The following is a 22,625-nucleotide window of genomic DNA, read 5'->3' as shown; positions in this document are numbered from 1 at the left end:
AGTTGCTGCACACTTTTACATAGTAATCTTCTATGCTGTGGAAACATTCTTCTATTAATGATTGTTGCAACAGCAGTACAAAGATGATGGGTTGATGTTCATCCCTAAAAAACTGGATTCTAGAATGCACAAGGCTTTCAAGTGGTTTCCATGTGCTTTATTGTCATGTGATTCTTCTGTTCTAGCTTCATGGTCCACTGTAGTTGTTCACTGAAAACAGGAGCGGCTGCTGTAGTACAGAAACCCTACGTTTCACCCCTGTCCTTCATAATACTCAAATTCATTCTTCAACCATGTTTATAAAATAATTCAGGAGACAAAAGACAGAAATAAAATAATTTTTATGGAAATTCACAGGATTTAGACACAGTTATCATGAATCAAATCAAATATCTGGAAAATGGTTCATTTTGAATGTGCAAAAAACGGTGTTATGAAATCAAGGAATCCTCTGAGTGTAGTTAAAGAGTTTTGACTGTAGTCCTAAGAACACTTTTCTGGCCTAAGGCCATTTTGGGGACCTGAGTAGGATTCTGCGTAGACCCGCTTATGATTGCTCTCTTAGTGTTGTCTTGCTATTTTAACAAGAGAATGTACATTACCTCCCACAAATAATCTAGACCCCAAGTTCTGTGACGCTCTGTGAAGCCATCTATTTTTTCAAGCTGCTTAATATCACAGCGCTGGCCTGAAATGAAAGTGAGAATATCACATTATATTTCTAGAGAGAGGTAAAGATTGCTTTTTAGTCTGCTAGGGATTTTTGGCCTTTTACTGCATATGGATTACTTGAAGAAATCAAATAAGTAGATTTTAGCTGTAACACACAACTACCATTATTAATAAATCTGCTTAATACCTTGCAGATATGGAAGCAAACATTTTTCTAATACGAAAAATAAGTATAACAAATGGAGAAAAATAAGTATAACTAACGGAGAACTTGTGCGGAAATCTGTGTGGAAGCAGCCTAAGTTTGGGTCTCATATCCATTCTTCCAAGCCTTCTCTCTGCTATGTTTGGAACTTCCTGTTCTTGTGCTTATTTTACCTTCTGTGTATGCAGATAATAAAATGGCTAAGGAATGCAAATAAATATGGTGGTCCTGCTGACAGGCACTGCTGTATTTGCATATGTGATCATTTTAGAAGAAGACGAAGAGTTGGTTTTTTATATGCCGACTTTCTCTACCAGTTGAGGAAGAATCAAACCGGCTTACAATCACCTTCCCTTCCCCTCCCCACAACTGACACCCTGTGAGGTAGGTGAGGCTGAGAGAGTGTGACTATTCCAAGGTCACCCAGCTGTCTTTGTGTGTAGGAGTGGGGAAACAAATCCAGTTCACCAGATTAGTGTCCGCCGCTCATGTGGAGGAGTGGGGAATCAAACTCAGTTCTCCAGATCAGACTCCACCACTCTTAAGCCACTACACCACGCTGCCTCTCACCACGCTTTACCCTGTGTATGTAGTGGCATGAGAAAAGATGGAAATAAGTGGGCAAACACGTGAGTGCTGATATATGGGGTTACTAGTATTTTTCTTTTTTGTGACATGACGCTCCTGACTATGCTGATATAGTACATAAAGTGGACTGTGGTGACAATAAGTGAATGGGACTGTGCAGATTATACAGGCATTAGAAGGTTCTTGAAATAGCTTCAGCGTACGCAAGTCCCCAGACCAGAGATTGCCTGCAGTAACTGGGATGAGGTGAGGTGAAGGAGGCTGGACTTCTCTGAAAGTAGGAATTTTGAAACATTATGAGATAGTAAGAACTGATCCAAGAATCTAGGTTAAATTACTGGTGGCTCAGCACTGAAAATAACCTTGGGCTACATGGAGACTGTATCAGTTAGACCAGAGGTATAGGTTCAAGTTTCTTTCTTCCTAATACAACGCAATCAGCAGCTATACTCTTTAGGAAAAGCAGTGCTTTTTTTAGTGCACTGATACCCTCCTGGTGTCTGTTTTCAGACCATGCGTCCTCTAGATCCCACTTAGGAAGCAAATATTGGTATGAACTACCCCTGCCCATTGATAGCAGATAAAGTGACCACTTTGGGTTTGTCAAATTCTTTTTGGTAGAAATTAAAAACTTCATTTGAACTGACTCACCAAATAACCTTTTCACTTCTGAATCAGGAACATAGAATGGCGGACCTGTAAAAGAAACGGGCACATTTAATAAGAAGAAACAACCAAACTGGATATGCAGATTACTCTCTATTACTGAGCCAAAAAGTTGATCCACACAACTGCTTTTCCAATTGCATGGAAGAAATCACGTTTCATGCAGAATCATGAACAGCTGGATTATTTGATATTATTGTTAATTAGTGATATGACCTGTTTTTACACTGGTAGAGTATCCCTTATCCAAAAATCCAATATCTATAATGCTCCAAAATCTGTAACTTTTTGACCCGACAGAGCCGTGCATTACTTAATATGTTTTTGGCGGTAGCCGTGAGTCTTCCCACCCCTTAAAGGCACGGGCTAGAAGCTCCTTAAAGCAGGGGTGGGGAACGTCAGGCCCGGGGGCCGTATAAGGCCCGCGAAATCATTTGGTCTGGCCCTTCATGGGTCCTGGCTTATCTCCAGCTCAGAAGGATGCTGCCCTGCCTGAATCTCTTGGGCCCAGCTGGGGACGGCAGAGCTGAAAAGCAAGTCGCTCTACGTGGCAGACACTTCAAGCCATCTCTGGTGGTGCCTCTTGGCTAAATGTTTGACCAAATATAGCAGGCTAATTTTTAAGTTTATAATTTTGTATGGCCCGCAAATGATGTCATAAATATCCAAATGGCCCTTGGCAGAAAAAAGGTTCCCCACCCCTGCCTTAAAGGCATAGCACTTCGCTCTCTGCATCAAACTCTGCTCCTTCCAGGCCACAGCAGTCCTCTAAAAGACTTGCTTGTGAGGAAGCCCATTCAGGCTCACAGCCTCGGCAGGCCTGGCCTCCTCCCCTGCCCAATTTTGGAAGACCTTGTGCGTTGGAAGAGCCAGCTTTCCCCATGGTGCTCGTGGTCTGCCCACTGCCATGGCCCACTGAGGATTGCTGTGGCCCGCCTGGCGGGTGACCTGAGCAGGAACCAGATGATTAGGCTTGGGGGCTCACTGAGGTAGGGCATGCTGCCAATGGGGTGCCGGTGGGGCAAGAGGCATGGCATGCCACGAACTCTGCTGCTGCTCCCCCAGAGCGAGCGCCTTGAACATGCTGTACATCTAAAATCTGGAGGGAAAACCCCTTATCTGAAACACTTCTGGTCCCAAGCATTTCGGGTAAGGGATACTCAACCTGTATTATATTAACTGAACTTTTTAATGAGAACTGTTATAAACTGTCTTCTGGGCTCAGTTTAAGGGCCAAGAAATAATTAAATACAATACAGTAATGAGACATGGGACACACCACATGTCTGTTGGCATATATTTGGCAAACCTGATTTTGAGGGCTTCCTGAACCCATAATCCCATATTAAACTAATTTCTTGACTCAGTTTCATGTTAATCCCCACTTACAAACCACTTAGTCACAAACAGACACCTCATGATGGGAGATCGGGTTGTTTGAAGCGATTATTAAATCTAATGATTTTTAGCTGTAGATTGGACTATTGTATGTTACCTTTATATTTGTTTGGATCATATGACACAGTTACTAGAAGACAGCAACACCTCCAGTTCATTAGCGATAACATCAAATTGGCATAGCTAAAAAGAAAAGAGATCAAATCACCAATCATATTTGCATATATAAATCAAGCAGTGAATATGCACAACTAAACAAGACCCTTGCTTTAAAAGTTCCATAAAAATATGATATATAATAACTCTAGAGGGGACTTTATCAAGAGGCAAGATGAAGAGGCCATCTTAGGCTGTGGATTTTATGTACAATGAATCAATGAGCCCAACCCACCAGGAAATTCTTCTCTAGCAAGCCCCTCTGAAATGAACAATTGTGCTCTTGAGCAGTTAGTTACTGTTCAATTCAATGATGCTTTTGCAGGTGAGCTTTGGTGTGTGGGGGGAACTGTGTGCCACTCAGGGCTGCTTTACCCAATGGGCAAAAGGGGGCAGTTGATCCAAGCTGACTGCCAGGTCCTTAATAGCGCCCTCTCCCTCCCTCATCACTCTGCAACAGCAGCACAGTTTCCCATTATGGCTTACTTCCTTGCCAGCCCATTTACCTGTTAAACGCTGTGCAGTGTTGTCCAGTTAACAGGGTGGGCGGGGGGGGGGGAGAGAATACTGTCTGGATTTTCCAGCTCAGGCTGTGAGCCCCAAAATGCTTAAGGGGTCATGCAATCCAGGTTTCTAAGGCCCAGTTTCGATCTCGATAGAAATGCAGAGCCTCGCTTCATACCCATGTAATGCTAATCTTTTAAGTCATGAGCTCAGTTACTTCACTGCAATGCCAAACCAAATTACAGGCTTCCAGAAGTATTTTGTCTGTTCTAGGAGATCACCCTATTCAGTGGTTAAAAGTTAGGGTTGCCAGTCATTGGCTGCCAACTGGCTTGAGCTGGGGTGGGGTAGAACCATGAGGGGTGCTGCCAGGCACTGGCTTTATGTCACTTCTGGGAAACCCAGAAGAAGAAAACCGTGAAGTGACATCAGTCAGCTCTAGGAATCTCTGGAATCCTCATGGTTTTATCACAGTTTCCAGCAGTTCCTAGAGTAGACTGATGTAACTTCTGGGTTCCCCCCAAAAGTGATGTAATACTGTCAGCTGATGGTAAAAAAAATTTTTTAATTTTTTTTTTTGCTCCTCCTGGTTATCAGAAAGGTTATGAGAGCTGGGGCGAGGGATTCCCTGCCTTGGGGGTGGGGGGAGAGGAGCTTGACAGCCTTGAGAAACTGAGTGACTAGAGCATGTTGTTGAGCAACTAAAGCAAGAATGAAATGGCTCTTTCCTTAGATCCAGAGGCTCTAATAAACAGAGTAAAGATCAGTTAATGTAGAATAAAATGCAGTATAAATTACTGACCGTTCTCTGTCACAAGGGTTAATAGCTACGAGAGACCCCCTGTCCCAAATTGCATCAAATTTGCCAGCAACTGTGCTACAAGGAGATAAAAAAAGTTGTGTTTTACCAACTGTAAGTATCTTGTTTTTATTAGCTGAGGGACAGGAAAGCAGGTGTTCCACAAAAGAAGCATAGGGTTTTTAAGTTACCCCCGTGGTCCCATACTGCATGAAGAAAAACCACCCAAATTATGCAGTAGGAATATTTGTGAAGAACTGAAAGGACCTATGTATTACTCCTTTATGTAAAATATGGCCTTGGGTGGCCTTTCTTGTGTGCCACAAGTATACAGACCAGGTCGTTCAATGGAGGCTAGAGAAAGTCTAACAAACCCAGAGGCATCACATTGCCTTCTTGCTGATGGAAATGATGATATGGACAATCAAATTAATTACTCGTCCAAATTTTGAACTTTCTTACAGCCCAATTCTGTGCAACTTTGCTCAGAAGGAAGTTCCTCTGTGTTCATGGGGACTTGCTTCCAGATAAGTGTGGACTGACTTGCAGCCTGATTTAACCAACCCCCACTAAAATTCTAACTTCAATGTAGGTTTGAAATGTATAAGACAATGTATAGTGCAATCCTAAGCAGAGTTATTATACCTTTCTAAGTCAACAGAAGTCAATGGGCTTGGAGCCAAAATAGACGCTATGGCAGCCATGGGTTTAATCCGTAGCCATCCATGCCATTTTAAAGTAGAATTTGGCCAACTAAAAATGCCAAACTAAAAGAGCCTGATCAGAGTGTGGTGAGTGCAGATGCTCTGGGCATACACACACACTCACCCCCCCTTTTCAAGAGCCAAAAAGGTTTTGGCCCTTGAAAAGGTACTGGGAGACACAAAATCGCCTGGTCCTACCACAGTACAGGCCCAATCAGGATTGGGCCCTTGTGGCATTTTTAAGTGGCCAAATTATTCTTTAAAATGGCATCGGCAGCTGCAGGTTGGACCTGCGGCAGTCATAACAACTAGTTTGGCCCTCAGAAGGGTGTAATTCTGCTTAGGACTGCGCTGTTAGAATGAATGATACCAACTGAAGAAAAAGAGAATATAATAATTGTTAGTACAGACAAGATATGCCTTGGCCCAATTCAATTTTAGCCAGGCTATGGCTGTGATACTTATCTTTCATAATCTGACTTTGTTTCTGAGTTGACTTTCATTGGACAACACACTGAACTAGGGAACTGTTTTTAAAGGCTTCATTTTAAGTGGCCCTTAAACACTCTGAGTTCTTTATAAAAAATATGCCATCAGCTCAATGGTTGCAAAAGACAGGATTCAGCAGGGGATGAGTTAAGCAATTACACCTTTTAGAAATGACTCTGCTTGCTGTAATACCCGTTACTCAATAACTAATAAAAATTTCATTAACAGTCTCTTCTTTAAACAAAAGAAAATGACCTCATCTTATCCTATATGATCAAGACACACTCCGTTTAGGAACAAAAGTGATCACAGACCAGCTCAGCTAGAGCAAAATTGATGTCTCAGGGTAAGGGTACAGTTCTCATCCCATTTCCCCATTGATTTTACCTATTAAAAGTTGCATCCGGAGTTCCTAACCAAGCCTTGACATTAAGCCCCATTGCATGCACATAAACTACAAATGCAATGACACGTTTCAATGTCTACATGAGATCTTTAACCTTACGAACAGGAAGCATTTTTAGTGAATCATGAATCGCTGCACCCTACTTCTGGGAATGATACAGTATGTTAAGAAGATGAAACATGCCGTGATCAGCATCAGCTGTACTCTTTTGTTTATTTCTCAGACTCCTGGGAGTTCAGGCCAAAAAGATCATCACCAAACACATAAGATTCAAAAGCATCATTTTGTTCCTACCTGGTCAAGTCATAAATACTACAACAGTACAAAGAAATATTCCCAGATGTGTTCTAAAATGAAAAGTAGAGAATGAGTTTCCAATGAATATTTCAAAAAACGAAACAAGGCAGAAAGTACAATTAGTATCAAAATTTTTAAAACGTGAAGACCCTTGAAGCATTAACTGCTTTATTGTTGAAGGCTTTCACGGTCAGAGTTCATTGGTTCTTGTAGGTTATCCGGGCTGTGTAACCGTGGTCTTGGAATTTTCTTTCCTGACGTTTCGCCAGCAGCTGTGGCAGGCATCTTCAGAGTAGTAACACTGAAGGACAGTGTCTCTCAGTGTCAAGTGTGTAGGAAGAGTCAGAGAGGGGTTGGGTTTGAGCTGAGTACTGTCCTGCAGATATAATGTGCTAATCATTGTCCTGTAAGTATCAAGATAATGTACTAATGAGAGTGTGGTATGTTAATATGGAAGCATTGTATCCTGAAATGATCTGGTAATGTGTGAAATCTGCATGGCTATTGTTGACTGTAGAAAAGAAGAGAGTTTAAGAATGAATAAGGCTTGGCTTCCTGCCCTGAAAAACCTCCAGACTAACAAAGGCTACAGTCAACAATAGCCATGCAGATTTCACACATTACCAGATCATTTCGGGATACAATGCTTCCATATTAACATACCACACTCTCATTAGTACATTATCTTGATACTTACAGGACAATGATTAACACATTATGTCTGCAGGACAGTACTCAGCTCAAACCCAACCCCTCTCTGACTCTTCCTACACACTTGACACTGAGAGACACTGTCCTTCAGTGTTACTACTCTGAAGATGCCTGCCACAGCTGCTGGTGAAACGTCAGGAAAGAAAATTCCAAGACCACGGTTACACAGCCCGGATAACCTACAAGAACCAATTAACTGCTTTGTTGAACAGAGGTAAAAGATGCAAAAAATAAGGGAATTTAAATAAAGCCTCCTAACTTTGAACACATCAGATATCTAAGGGCTTCATGAAATGAATTTCCTACATAAATAGGATTTCGTTTTAGAAAATTCAATGCAAATGATATTAAAAGGACCGTTATTTCCCACTGTTTGTATAAGCAGCATAACAGATCCATGAGCTATAAAATCTATGCATGGTTTCCAAAGAAATTCCTTCATGGAGATATCATAATGCTCTATCTTCTAGTGGTTCCTCATAAGAACAGTAAGAAAGGCCCTGCTGGATCAGACCAAGGCCCATCAAGTCCAGACGTCTGTTTACACAGTGGCCAACCAGGTGCCTCCAGGAAGCCACAAACAAGACGACTGCAGCAGCACCATCCTGCCTGTGTTCCACCGCACCCAAAATAATAGGCATGCTCCTCTGATACTAGACAGAATAGGTATGCATCATGACTAGTATCCATTCTAACTAACAGCCATGAATACCCCTCTCCTCCATGAATATGCCCACTCCCCTCTTAAAGCCCTCCAAGCTGGCAGCCATCACCACATCCTGGGGCAGGGAGTTCCACAATTTAACTATACATTGTGTGAAAAAATACTTCCTTTTATCTGTTTTGAATCTCTTGCCCTCCAGCTTTAGCAGATGACCCCATGTTCTAGTATTATGGGAGAGGGATAAAAACTTCTCCCTGTCCACTCTCTCCAAACCATGCATAATTTTATAGACCTCTATCATTTCTCCCCTTAGCCGCCTTCTTTTCAAGCTAAACTGCCCTAAGCGTCCTAACCGCTCCCCATAGGACAGTTGCTCTAGTCCCCTAATCATTTTGGTTGCTCTTTTCTGCACCTTCTCAAGCTCTGTAAAATCCTTCCTTAGTTTAAGGAAGCCCAGTTAGTGGTGAATGGAGCCCATCTTCTTTCTATGGTAGTTCCCACCCTATGGAACAGATTCCCGCTGAGGAGATGAGAGGGGCGTCATCTTTAGATGTTTTTAGGAGGCACTGCAAGGCTATTTTAGGTGCTATAGCTTTCAGTTGTTACTTGGGGTGTTATTTACTTTGTATGCTTTTAAATTTGGAATTGTAAGCCCTGCTGAGTCACAAAGGAAAGGTGGGTCATAAATATCCAACTAAATAAATCAGAAATTGTGTTTGTTTTTGTTTGGTTATTGTCATCTTTTTCCTAACTTTGGAGTGGCTCATAGAATATAAAACTGTAAAATACAAAAAGACCAGTTGCAATTTCGGGAGATCTCCAGGCCCCACAAGGAGGTTGGTAACCCTACCCTTTATCTGGTATCTGCCAACCTAGCCATGCGGATCCTCACCACTTTCCATATGTTAACTGTGGTTTTGTATCACAGCTGATGCAAAACCAAGTTTCCTCATGACACAGTTTACAACCCTATTTCAAACCATGGTTTTAATTTCTGCGTTATGGGGGAAACATATGTACATTAACCATGGTTTTTATCAAGGTACACAAAACAAAACCATGCTTAACACTCAGAAAAGAAGGGAAATCCATCCAAACAGAAAGGAGAGGGAGAAAGACTCCAGGTAGGTAAAATATGGTTTGCATACAATTAAATATTACATCTGCTTCAGATCCTTGGCAATCTGCATTAATAAACACATTTTTAACAAAGATAGCTTGGTGGCGGTGGCATCAATACAAACCTTCAATAATTTAGCTCCAGGGATCTCTGGAACTGTTTCTTCAGAATAGGCTAAATTTTGTTCTGTGAAAAATTCCTTCAGAGCACTTTCGCTGATTTCTACGCCAACTATATGGTGCCCCAAGTCAGCTAACCTATGAGGAATGACAAAAGTAAGCACACTTTCTTATACTTTATTACTGTGATTTAAAATCATATATATATCTCTATCTCTATAGATCTATATCTATATCCACACGCACACCATTAACCCATGTCTGATGAAGTGAATGGTGAAGACCTGGAAATTTTTGTTGGTCTTTAAGGTTCTACTACAATTTCCTACAGACTAACTACTGCTACTACAGACTAACATAGCTACCCAACTGAAACTACAGTTAACCCTTGTGTGTGTAAAGTGCTGTCAAGTCGCAGCCGACTTATGGCAACCCCTTTTTTGAGGGGGTTTTCATGGCAAGAGGTGGTTTGCCATTGCCTTCCTCTGCACAGCAACACTGGTATTCCTTGGCGGTCTCCCATCCAAATACTAACCAGGGCTGACCCTGCTTAGCTTCTGAGATCTGACGAGATCAGGCTAGCCTGGGCCATCCAGGTCAGGGCACAGTTTACCCTTACTAGCCTGAAAATGTACTGCCAAAAATGAAGAGAAGATATGTAGAGACAAGATCTCACAGTTGCCTATCAGAAAGGAAAGCTCAATGTGCATAAGGATAAACATTCATGGTATGCAGGTACCGATCTGTTAAGCAGCAATATTAAATTCTGGCTTGATTGTTTTCTCTTAAATTTGAAAAACCATGTCCAGTTTTTCAATCATTCAGCTTTTGCTGGGTGTAAGACATGCATTGACTAAATCAGTGCTGCCACTGGATTCTTGATAAATATTGCTATTATTATAATCCTAATGAGACATCCAAGTATTCTCCTATGTCTTTCAAATATAAACATACAATGCCAGAACAACCAGTTTTTGTGCCTGTAACAAACAAAGCAGGTATGAAAGACCAAATAAATTCTGCATTACCGTAACAGCTGTGCCCAATACATTTATTAAGCTTAAACCTTGTTAGATATGGTGAACTGCATGGAGACCACCTTGTACGTAATTAGCTTTATACCCTTTTGTATCTGGATGGATTGGAAGCCATCTTCCAGCACCAGAGTGAGTGAAATTTGAGCACACTGTTCTCAGGCACGTTATCAAATGTTCCAGACATCAGGCCTCTCTATATAAGCTATACTACTGGAGCAGACTTTGAAGGAAGCTTGCAGGGCTGCTGTGGAGCGCTACCTCTCTTGCATACTCTAATCATTTCCATGTGGTGTCCAAAGGAGACCTTCCCTGTGAACTTAAGACTTAAATCAGACTATTGACCCACCTTTTAACACACATACAAACACTCAAAGCTGCTGTATACTGAATAAGACCACTTGTCCATCAAGGTCGGCATAGTCTGTTCTTACTGGCAGCTGTTCAGCATAGTCTCCACTAGAGGTTTTCACACTGCTTACATGATCCATTTAAAGTGAAGATGCCAGGGATTGAAACTTGGACCTTCTGCATGCCAAGCAGATGCTTTACCACTGAACCCTGCCTCCTTCCTCCACCACTTAGCTGAGAATAATCTATCTATTCTGACTAGCAGTGGCTTTTCAGAGTCTCAGACCTGAGATCCTTTAAAGGGAAATAGCAGGATTTGAGCTTGGGGACATTTGTGTGTAAAACATGTGCTCTACCCTGGGAGCAATATCTTCCCATGGATTGTGAAATAATATTTTAACTGAATATAGCATTTGAATAACATTAACTGAATCAGTCATTTGGGCTAAGAAGCAGCCCTTTAAAGACAAACTACTATGCTAAAATGTCTGCAAACTGAGAGGAAGGGAGTGTTGGGGGGGGGGGGAAATTGGAGGAGGATCCCATGAGAAATATTGTAACATAAAGGCCATCTAAGTGACTCAGCAATGTTGCACAATATAAACTCCTTGCATGTTTTGGCATTTGCTTGTGCTCACATCCACGGAGCTACGAAGCAGCATAAAAAGAAAAATAGAACTGAGGAGTCTGTGAAGGTTATCAAAACCTCTTGGATACCACCAGACTATTACAGTGGAATTGGTCAGTCCAAGCTTTAAAAATAATCCTGTCCTGTCGAATTTTCCTTAAAATCTTCACATGCCTATCTTGTGATAGCCACATCTCTCACTTGGCCTTCCTAGCCTCCACTCGATCTGCATCGACTTCACCCAGTTGTCAGGCCTGATTCCCCAGTCCCACCTCACTGATTTAACAGTTTTTGCTTAGAATCTGGGCAGCATGTACCACATGGTATAATCCATCTCCTTTCCTTATCTTTCCCCAAAAAACTGCTGTTGACCCAAATGTTGGTTTTCCAATCTTGCCTGTTCAACTTCGTGTTCATGAACCCAAGTCTGCCCTGAACCTGGTCTAATAAATGTTATTCACATCTTGGCCAACTTGATTACAGGGCCTGGCCTACATCTTCTCTAGCATGGTGTATTGGTTAAGAACCGTGGTTTGGAGCGATGGACTCTAATCTGGAGAACCAGGTTTGATTCCCCACTCCTCCACATGAGCGGTGGATGCTAATCTGGGAACTGGGTTGGCTTCCCCACTCCTTCACATGAAGCCAGCTGGGTGACCTTGGGCTAGTCACAGCTCTCTTAGAGCTCTTTCAGCCCTGCCTACCTCACTGGGTGTCTGTTGTGGGGGGGGGGGGTGAATGACTTTAAGCCGGTTTGATTCTTCCTTAAGTGATAGAGAAAGTCAGCATATAAAAACCAACTCTTCTTCATCATTATCTTCTAGCATTACACTACTGCGGTGTTGTGTGTAGAATGACAGATTAGGAGTTGGGAGGTCAAATCCTGACACTATCATTGAACTTGCCAAGTAACTCTGGGCCACTCTTCCTCAGCCCAACCTGTCTCATGAGGTTGTTGTGAGGCTAAAATATGAAGGGATAGCACTGTACTCCCACCTTGGAGGAAAAGTTGGATAAAACTGTAAAATACAAAAAGATTGGCTCAGCAGTGATTCTGACCACAGTTCTGCATAGTTTGTTTGTTGCAATCCATGTTGAGTCTCTGTGAAAAAGGCAGACCACAAATAAATAGTATAAAAGAAAATAAGAAGAATAAATTCTACTCTTGAGCAGTGCGTTTTACCATTTCATTTCAACAGCTTTGCCACAAAGTGGGAAAAATATCTTCAGTCCGTTTCTGCCATTGAGAAAAATATCCAGATACTTCTTTAGAAGTCTGCAGATGAAAAGGAAGGTTTTTAAACAACATAACTGAATTCCTACATGCAAAGGATCATAATAATTTAGATTTTAAAAGTGCTTGCTTATTTAACTATCAAGACTGCTTTGGTGTTTCATGTTCCACAGATGTGGAAGGGGGAACAATTCATGGCAAGCCCACTTTGACATTAAGACACAAAGACCTGACAACCAATGTCTGTAATTCTGAAAATCTCAAATGATATGATGGAAGCAGATGACTTGACTTCGAAACTGCCCAGAGAGCCCAGTGGCTGTTGCCTTTACCATTATACGTAACATTTCTCTACAACACAAACAGGAAATGAATTTAACAACTAACTTAGTACATATCGTGCAAACAAAGCAGACAAATACTAAATCAAAAACATTTGATCCAGCAACTTTTTATAACTAAAATTCAAAATACAAAACTACCAAGAGGTGTCAGAATTTAGCATGAATTTTCAAAGCTACTGAAACATACTTAGCAGCTTCCATGATCCTTTGTTTGACACCTGAATGAGTATTTAAAAGGTGATAACCTGCAGAATGAATAGGGAAGACAGCCAGGACAGGGGCCAGGATAGAGGTTGTTGGCTTGTTGTAAAACTTGCAAAAAAAAAAAAAAAAAAGGTACATAGATTCTAGTACCTGAGCTCCACACCGGCACCCTCTCTACTCCCAAAGAGTCCCCACAATTCTACCATGAAGTTCTGCTAAAGAGAATGCATTAAGTGTGCCAATGAGAATAACCCATGGTTGGAATTGTAATATGGAATGTATATTTGCTACATGTAAAGGGGGATGAAGGTAAAAAGCCCAAAAACACTGGGGAGCAGATTTGTTTGGCATCAGCTAATAAAAGCTGCCAATCACATTCTTCAAGTTTTCCAGTCACGAAAGAGAAAGCTTCGTTTAGATCCAGGAGTCTGCTAGGTCAGTCAGGGAGAAATCCATTTCAGTAATTTTTCTGTCTATACTTTGGCTTCAAACACTACTAAAAAGCATCTGAAAGAAGCCACAGCAGCAAAATTGGGAGTGAGTCTGCAAGGAAAAGATTTAACCTAAACTTAATTGCTGCTGACCATGCTAATGCAGAAAGCTGTTCATCCCAGCCTTCAGCCAAAGAGCTTGTAAAGTGTAAGAAAAGTTACACTGTTTCTGTAAGTTCGACTTAACTACATGTATGTAACAAAATAAGTACAATTGAGGTTTGTTTTTTTTTTGTTTTTTTAAAAACAATTCTCTGAGGAACAGAGTTATTTCGTCACAAACCTGCTAATCTTAACTGATACAGCAACCTCGGTCTCAAAAACAAAACTTCCTTGCTTTTTCTGCCTGGGATCCTGTGGAGTCAGAAAGACTATCACACAGGTTTCATCATATAGTCAAGTGGATATTGGTTTTTAATCACAGACCCAGATCAGAGAAATAAATTTTCTCTTCATCAATGGCCAGGTAGCCTGCCACACTGAGTCAAACCATTGGTCTGTCAAGGTCAGTATTATCTACGCAGGCTGGCAGCAGCTGTTTGGGGTCTCACGAAAAGATCTTTCATGTCACCTATGACCTCGCCCTTTCAACTGAAGATACCAGAAACTGTGTTGGCCTCTCCCAGCCATAAACCTTCACAGACTAACCTATTTCAAAAGATTGTTGAGAGGATAAAACAGGGGAAAGGGGATAACATATGCTGCCCTAAATTACTTGAGGGGGCATGTGTAACTACATAAATAAAATAATAATGACTGAGGGTATCCACTTTGGTTATAAAGATATCATTTTTTACAAATGGTGTGAGAGTCAAACTCCTCTACAAAAATCAGTTTTATTATAAAACGGTATAGGTAAAACAGGGAATTACGTACGGATGCCCTTGTTCAATATGAAATCCTATGTTTCTCAACTGCCACTTCTTCAGCCATTCTTCTTCCGTCACCACTCTGCCATGTTGTGACACGGAGTCCTCACCTTCTTCCCTTCCAGAGGTATCTAAAGAATTCTCCATGGGCCAGGAAACCCCTGTATAGAGAAAGAAGTCCTATAACGATTTTTGATGATTGGTAAAAAAAATTTCCAGCTTGCCTAGGCCAAACCCTTGTAAATGTTCACTAAAGCATGTCCCCTCCCCTTTAAAAATTCAGTAAGGTTTTACCAACTGTTCTAAGAATTCAGCAAAGCAGAACCTGTGGGAAAGCCCCATTTGTTACATGAATCCTTGATTTCATAAAATGCAAAGTTAATTTCCCTTGGCTGGCATGGATTAGCCTACACTTCCTTCCCAATCTGCGTCTTGATTTAGCCAGGTTGCAAAAATTTGGCCACTCAACACCGCATTCATCATAGCTGACATCAGGGAAATGTACTGAGTTCCTCAATGTGTACAAGAATAACAGAATGTTTCTTTATCTGGTTCTTGTGGGTTATCCGGGCTGTGTAACCGTGGTCTTGGTATTTTCTTTCCTGATGTTTCGCCAGCAGCTGTGGCAGGCATCTTCAGAGGACTAACACTGAAGGACAGTGTCTCTCAGTGTCAAGTGTGTAGGAAGAGTAATATATAGTCAGAAAGGGGTTGGGTTGAGCTGAATCATTGTCCTGCAAAAAGTATCAAAGGTAATGTGCTAATCATTGTCCTGTAAGTATCAAGGTAATGTGCTAATGAGGGTGTGGTATGTTAATATGGAACCATTGTATCCTGAAGTGATCTGTTAATGTGTGAAACCCAAAGCTAATCTGCATGGCTACTGTTGACTGTAGTCTTTGTTAGTCTGGAGGTTTTCAGGACAGGAAGCCACGTTTTGGGGTGAACATAGGATTAAGGAGGTTCTTCAAAGAGGGAAGTAAAACTGCTAGTCCTTCCCTGAGGGAAACAGTTCCAAGGAAAACGGGGCAATCCCTATCAAGTGTTATGAAGGAAAATTGGAACCCGTGTGTATGTCTCTGCCTCCCCAGACTTTAGAAATTTTGTGTCAAATAAGCAAGCTTATGCCTGTTCATCTAAGGAGTGACAGCCAAGTGATCTCTCCCAACAGTTACAAACACCTGTTGGTAGTACAAAACAGCTACATTTTTGTGACAAACTAACTACTGTATATAGTTATAAGAAGTTTTCCTCATTCCTTTTGCCTTCCCCCCCCCCACCAAGTTTAAAGCTGAAACCTCCGTGGTGGTCTGAATGGACCATTTCCACATAAGAGTGAAATAAAACAGTTTATGTGTTGTTTATTAATATCAGCCTCTTGTGTACCATCTTCAGACATATACCAACGAAGGGTTTTTCAGTTCCTCAGTTTCCTAGGCTGGGCCAGAATACATCTATATACGTTTTAATGTCGGGGGGGGGGGGCACAAATAGAGAAAAACGAGCCACTCGTTTAAGTGAACGAAGAAGTGGGGAATCATTATAAGAGCATTTAAGAAATCGCCTGTATTTTCCAAGTAAGATTTGGCTAAAGGGACAAACATTTGCTGAAGTTCTGCCATTAAATTCAATAATTGGGGTTACTGCACTTTGTATTCCCAGCGATGTATTAAGAGTTTGAAAATGTTGCAAAAAACATCACTTTAAAAGGGTTTTTGGATACCATGGCTTATAAATGGTTGGAAGACGTCTTCACAGCTAAAGGGGCCGAACAAAGTGTGAACAGTATTTTTTATAACGTTTTCAAACTCTTAATACATTGGTGGGAATACACAGAAAGTGCGAACAGTATTTTTTATAACATTTTTAAACTCTTAATACATCGCTGGGAATACAAGTGCGGTAACCCCCAATATCTTGGGAGTAGGACTAATAGGAAGACCCTGAATGAGAAGCAAAAGTTCACAAGCACTAAAAATTGCCTCTAATAAATATACTACTAGAGGATTTTCAGAATCTTTTCTCATGGCCCATTTTGCCATTGTGGGGTCCATGACACCCCCCAATTTCTTCTCTCTGTCAGATCCTAGAGAGATCTTTCAAAACGTTTTCACCCACAGATGTGGATGGTTCAGACAAAGAATCTAATGTCTGAACCATCCCTGTTGCATGTCTACATAGCAAGGTGTTATCACCCGCTGACATTAATCCTGCCATGATCTTAGTGTCTGGGTCTAAGTTATCAACTAGAGGCTGCGTAAAGCGCGCTTGGTTATAGTGGGGCACCCCACACTGGTCGTGGTCCACAATGTCGGCTACACGCGCCAGAAGTTTCTTGCGCGATACATACACTTCTGTGTCCTCCCCAGGTGTTTGATATTCCGCCCAAAAAAGGGCTGGAGCAGCTTCTCCTATTCTAACAAATTCCAGCATTTCCTTCACCCAATTCAACACGGTTGTGGCGCACAAATCACGGGAGGAAATGAATGACCCACATGCATATGTGAACCACCACCTAGAACAGTGGTCCTGCCAAGGCTGAAAGGGACACAGGATTCTTACCTCACTTACGGATGCTAATTTTCTGCCTCCAAGCATTTCCCCTCTGCTCTGTTCAGGTAAAGGTAGTCCCCTGTGCAAGCACAGGATCATTCCTGACCCATGGGGTGACATCACATCCCGACGTTTCCTAGGCAGACTTTGTTTACGGGATGATTTGCCAGTGCCTTCCCTAGTCATCTTCCCTTTACCCCCAGCAAGCTGGGTACTCATTTTACCGACCTTGGAAAGCTGAGTCAACCTTGAGCCGGCTACCTGAAACCAACTTCCCTCGGGATCGAACTCAGGTCGTGAGCAGAGCTTGGACTGCAGTACCGCAGCTGACCCCTCTGTGCCTCGGGGCTCCTTGGCTCTAATCAAGCTGGTTACAAGGTGCCTTGTAAGGTACCTTTTGCAGCTTTTACAACAAGCATTCTTTTTATCCCTCCCACCTTCTGGTTGGGATAAAAAGGCAGTGTCTGTGTCTGCATGTGCCTTGGTCCTGGGGGCACCTCACTTGGGAGCCGCTAGCACAAGAAACGGACTTTGGACCAGAACCCAGCATACGCCATCTCGATGGGCACAGTCCCCTGAACGTGGGGGTGTATGATATGTGGTGGTCCAATCCATATCTTGGGGTGCAGAGCTTTTGAAATGTCCTCAAAATCATTCAGGAACTAGGAAATGTGAATAAGGAAGTGGGAATAGGGAACGAACTGGGAATAAGGAACCAACTTCAGCCTCCTATTTTTTATAACGTTTTCAAACTCTTAATACATCGCTGGGAATACATAGAAAGTGTGGACAGTATTTTTTTATAACATTTTCAAACTCTTAATACATTGCTGGGAATACAAGTGCGGTAAATTTATTTGTTTGGCCCCTTTAGCTGTGAAGACGTAGCCGTGGTATTCAAAAGCCCTTTTAAAGCGATGTTTTTTTACAACATTTTCAAACTCTTAATACATCGCTGGGAAGACAAAGTGCGGTAACCCCAAGAGCGGTGCTTTGGAGCGGTGGCCTCTGACCTGGAGAGCCGGGTTCGACTCCCCGCTCCTCCACATGAGCGGCGAACTCTAACCTGGAGATAATTCCCAGTGGGTCGCCGTGTTCGTCTGTCTGCAGTAGTAGAAAAGGGCAAGAGTCCAGTGGCGCCTTCAAGACTAACAAGAATATTTCCTGGTAGGGGATGAGCTTTCGTGAGCCACAGCTCACTTCTTTCTCAAGAAGAAGAGAGCTGTGGCTCACAAAAGCTCATCCCCTACCAGAAAATATTCTTGTTAGTCTGGAAGGTGCCACTGGACTCTTGCCCTTTTCTACTATCTGAAGAAGATATCTGAAGAAGGGAGCTGTGGCTCACGAAAGCTCATACCCTGCCAGAAAATATTCTTCAAAAAGGGCAAGAGTCCAGTAGCACCTTAAAGACTAACAAAAATATTTTCTGGTAGGGTATGAGCTTTCGTGAGCCACAGCTCACTTCTTCAGATTCTTCAGTTCTGAAGAAGTGAGCTGTGGCTCACGAAAGCTCATACCCTACCAGGAAATATTTTGTTAGTCTTTTACTGGACTCTTGCCCTTTTTAACTACTGCAAACAGACTAACACGGCTACCCACTGAGAAAATATTCTTGTTAGTCTTGAAGGTGCTACTGGACTCTTGCCCTTTTCTACTATCTAAAGAAGATATCTGAAGAAGGGAGCTGTGGCTCACGAAAGCTCCTACCCTGCCAGAAAACATTCTTGTTAGTCTTGAAGGTGCTACTGGACTCTGGCCCTTTTCTACTCTAACCTGGAGAACCGGGTTGGGTTCCCCAGTCCACACGAAGCCTGCTGGGTGACCCTGGGCCAGCCCCCGTTCTCTTCGAGCTCCCTCAGCCCCACCTACCTCACAGGGCGTCTGCCGAGGGGAAGGGCAGGCGCTTGGAAGCCGCTTGGGTTCTCCCCGAAGCGGCGGAGGAAGGCGGCGCCTCCAAGCCAGCTCTGCCCCTCCCTCTCTCCTTCGCTTGACCGGCGCCGCCGGAGTGGTGGCAGCCCCTCCTGCAGCCTGAGAGCCCCCACCCCAGCCAGGCGCTGCAGTCTCCTCCTCTTCCTCCTCCTCCCTCGGGCAAGGGGAGGGAGCCAGGCGCTGGCGACATTGCCTCCTCCCCTCGCTCCACGCGTTACGCGCTGAGGACAGCGGAAGCCCCTTTCGGGGGTGGGAAGGGGTGGGAAGGGAAAGGGAGGCGAGGCGGACGGGCCAAGCTGGACGGCCAAGCTGGACGGGCGGCGCGAGCGGCGGCGCGTGAGTGGAGCGGCGCGCGGGTCCCTGGGGTGGGCTGGAGGAGTGGGGGAGGGCGCGCGCGCGCGGGGGACCCTCGCCCAGGCGAGAGCGCTGCCTGCCTGCCTGCTTGCTTGCATGCTTGCTTGCTTGCAACCCGAGGCTGGGGGGGATGACAGCACGGGGCGCAAAGCGACAGAGCCGGAGCGCCGCGTCCCTTCCCCCCCCCCCGGGTCTCGCTGGGGGTGGGGCTGGTCCCCCCCCCTCTGCGGAGTTTGCGTCTCGGAGCGAGCCTCGCCTCGCGGGAGGAACGTGCCGGGTGGGGGGCTTGACAGACCCGAGGCGTGGCTTCCTCGGAGTCCGGAACCCGCGTGCTGCTGAGCCCTGGCCAAAACAAAGCCACTCTCCTCTGCCCGCAGTGGGTCGCCGTGCTGGTCTGTCTGCGGGGGTAGGAAAGGGCCAGAGTCCAGGAGCGCCTTCAAGACTGACCAGAATATTTTCTGGCAGGGGGTGAGCTTTCGTGAGCCACAGCTCCCTTCTTCAGATATTTTCTTCAGATAGTAGAAAAGGGCAAGAGTCCAGTAGCGCCTTCAAGACTCACCAAAATATTTTCTGGTAGGGTAGGAGCTTTCGTGAGCCACAGCTAACTTCTTCAGATATCTGATATTCAGATATCTGATATTCAGATATCTGATATTCTTCAGATATCTGAAGAAGTGAGCTGTGGCTCACGAAAGCTCCTACCCTACCAGAAAATATTTTTCACGTGGGTAGCCGTGTTAGTCTGTCTGCGGTAGTAGAAAAGGGCAAGAGTCCAGTAGCACCTGAAAGACTAACACAAATATTTTCTGGTAGAATACTGGACTCTTGCCCTTTTCTACTACTGCAGACAGACTAACACGGCGACCCACTGTGGGCAGAGGAAAGTGGCTTTGTTTTGAGCAGGGCTCAGAAGCAGGGCTCAGAAGGGCAAGAGTCCAGTAGCACCTTAAAGACTTAACAAAAATATTTTCTGGTAGGGTATGAGCTTTTGTGAGCCACAGCTCACTTCTTCAGATACTTCACTGAAGAAGTGACTGTGGCTCACGAAAGCTCATACCCTACCAGAAAATATTTTTGTTAGTCTTTAAGGTGCTACTGGACTCTTGTCCTTTTTTACACACACACACACACACACACACAACTCCAAATGATTCATTTCATTCCCTGCTGATGCTGTGCGATCCCACAGAGGGATTGTGGGTGGTGCGTTCAGCTCATGTACTAGCCCCCATTGAGTTATGGCACAGGGATGTGGTTATAGTCTTGTGTGTGTGTGTTAAGTGCCGTCAAGTCACTTCCAACTCATGGCGACCCTATGAATCAATGTCCTCCAAAATGCCCTGTCTTTGACAGCCTTGCTCAGATCTTGCAAATTGAGGGCCTTGGCTTCCTTTATTGAGCCAATCCATCTCTTGTTAGGTCTTCTTCTTTTCCTAGCATGACTGTCTTTTCTAGTGACTCTTGCCTTCTCATAATGTGACCAAAATACGGCAGCCTCAGTTTAGTCATTTTAGCTTCTAGGGTCAGTTCAGGCTTGATTTGATCTATAACCCACTGATTTGTTTTTTTGGCAGTCCATGGTATCCATAACACTCCCATCCAACACCACATTTCAAAGGAGTCTACTTTCTTCCTGTCAGCTTTCTTCATTGTCCAGCTTTCACACCCATACATAGTAATAGGGAATACGATGGCATGGATTAACCTAATCTTGGTGGCCAGTGACACATCCTTACACTTCAGAATCTTTTCTAGTAGTCTCTTACCATAGCCTTAAATCCAGTATTGTAGTCTACTGCATTTTAGACAACCCAGAAAGTGGGTGGCTTAATCCCATGATTTAATGTATGTTGTTGGGCTTTGGTGTTGCATTAGAAATCGGAGAAGTCATACTTTCTAAAAAAGGTGGGGGTGTCATTTTATTTGGGGGATTTTACCTGCTTGTTTACCTTATGAGTGGACCCCCATGCTAAACTCTTCAGTCCTCTTGTTGGACTAGTAGGTGTCCACATGGTTGTTGTGTAGCTTGTTGGATACACTGATTGGAACTTGTCCCTGACAAAAGATCCATATCCCCATGAGGGCATGCTCTCACTTGAAATGGTTTCCCTTCAGCCTGCCTACTATTCGTTTGAGCAAATGCTGCTTCAGAAGGGCCATGTCACCTTCCTACAGGCAAAGTTCAGGGGCCGTGGGTGTACTGCTCCCTGTAAGCCTTTTTAGGGTGCTCTTTTGTGGAGAGCATCTGAGCTGGCTTCCTGGAGCAGCGGATAAAAATTCAGTGTCCTCCTTTTCATTGTGCTTCTCTTTGTTTATATCCCTACAGCTCTCTTTCAAAGTGCTTTGGAAAGGCACTCATTCGCCAGCTGAAAACTGGGTGGTTTGACTCCAAGGTGAGGAAAAACCTGCCCTTCCTGCTGTGTAAGTTACCCACCCTGAAAATAATTAATCTTCCTTCCAGCACAACTGCAGCCCAGCCTCCTGGCATTTGTAGTCTGGGGGAGATAGGATGGAATTGGAAGTCTGTAGCCACGTGGGATAAAATATATTCTGTATGAATTAATTCCTCAATGCAGTAAACAAATCTACACTGGGAATGAAGGTACACTGAATTATTTCATTTTTAATTCCAAGAGAGTCACGTAGTGGCTTGATAATAGAGAAAGAAGCAAACTTGTATTCATACATAATGTATAAATGTGCTCTACAGGGGTTCACGTCCTTCATAAGTGTTGTGACATCTATTTAGTATCAATAAAGTATCTAGGCCTGCTGTCTGTGGAATGGGAGTTCTTGTCCAAGGCTCTCCTTCTATAATAAATGCCTGGGTGTGGCCATCAAATCTAAAACAAGCTGGTATATGCATCTTGTGCAGACTTCAGCTTTCAGTACCTGTTGGGGCACTCTGAAAATGTTTAGCAATATGTATGCTGGGTTTTGAACTCGGCACTGGGAGAAAGATGGGTTGGCTTGCCGTGGACCAGAAGACAAACTATGCAGGCTTTTTAGGTTGTTGCTGTGTACCCCAACGTTCGAATTCTATTTTATTTTACCAGAAATATGAATCCATTACAAACTGACCATCAATCTCCATGAAAATCAACATGAATAAATGGGGAACATGGGGAGAAGTGTA

The 22,625-nt window shown here is 43.4% G+C and overlaps 2 protein-coding genes across 2 annotated transcripts in view; one reads left to right on the top strand and one right to left on the bottom strand.

The window, feature by feature from the left end:
* Positions 1 to 564: 564 nt before the first annotated feature.
* TPMT (thiopurine S-methyltransferase) lies at positions 565 to 14,800 on the bottom strand. The gene is made up of 8 exons (XM_056854573.1): positions 14,661 to 14,800; positions 12,695 to 12,787; positions 9,504 to 9,636; positions 6,882 to 6,934; positions 4,992 to 5,066; positions 3,627 to 3,712; positions 2,117 to 2,161; positions 565 to 688 (listed from the first exon to the last, which is right to left on the bottom strand). Exons 1-8 carry the CDS (start codon positions 14,798 to 14,800, stop codon positions 576 to 578), a joined length of 738 nt encoding a protein of 245 aa, XP_056710551.1. The 3' UTR covers positions 565 to 575.
* Positions 14,801 to 21,863: 7,063 nt separating this feature from the next.
* KDM1B (lysine demethylase 1B) overlaps positions 21,864 to 22,625 on the top strand; it is a 29,039-nt gene continuing 28,277 nt past the window's right edge. Inside the window, exon 1 of the mRNA XM_056854203.1 lies at positions 21,864 to 21,882. The gene's annotated coding sequence lies outside the window, so the exon portion shown is untranslated. The remainder of the gene's footprint in view (positions 21,883 to 22,625) is intronic.

This window comes from Euleptes europaea, chromosome 8 (assembly GCF_029931775.1).
Source record: "Euleptes europaea isolate rEulEur1 chromosome 8, rEulEur1.hap1, whole genome shotgun sequence".
NCBI lineage: Eukaryota > Metazoa > Chordata > Lepidosauria > Squamata > Sphaerodactylidae > Euleptes > Euleptes europaea.
This window is presented reverse-complemented; position numbering and strand designations above follow the sequence as displayed.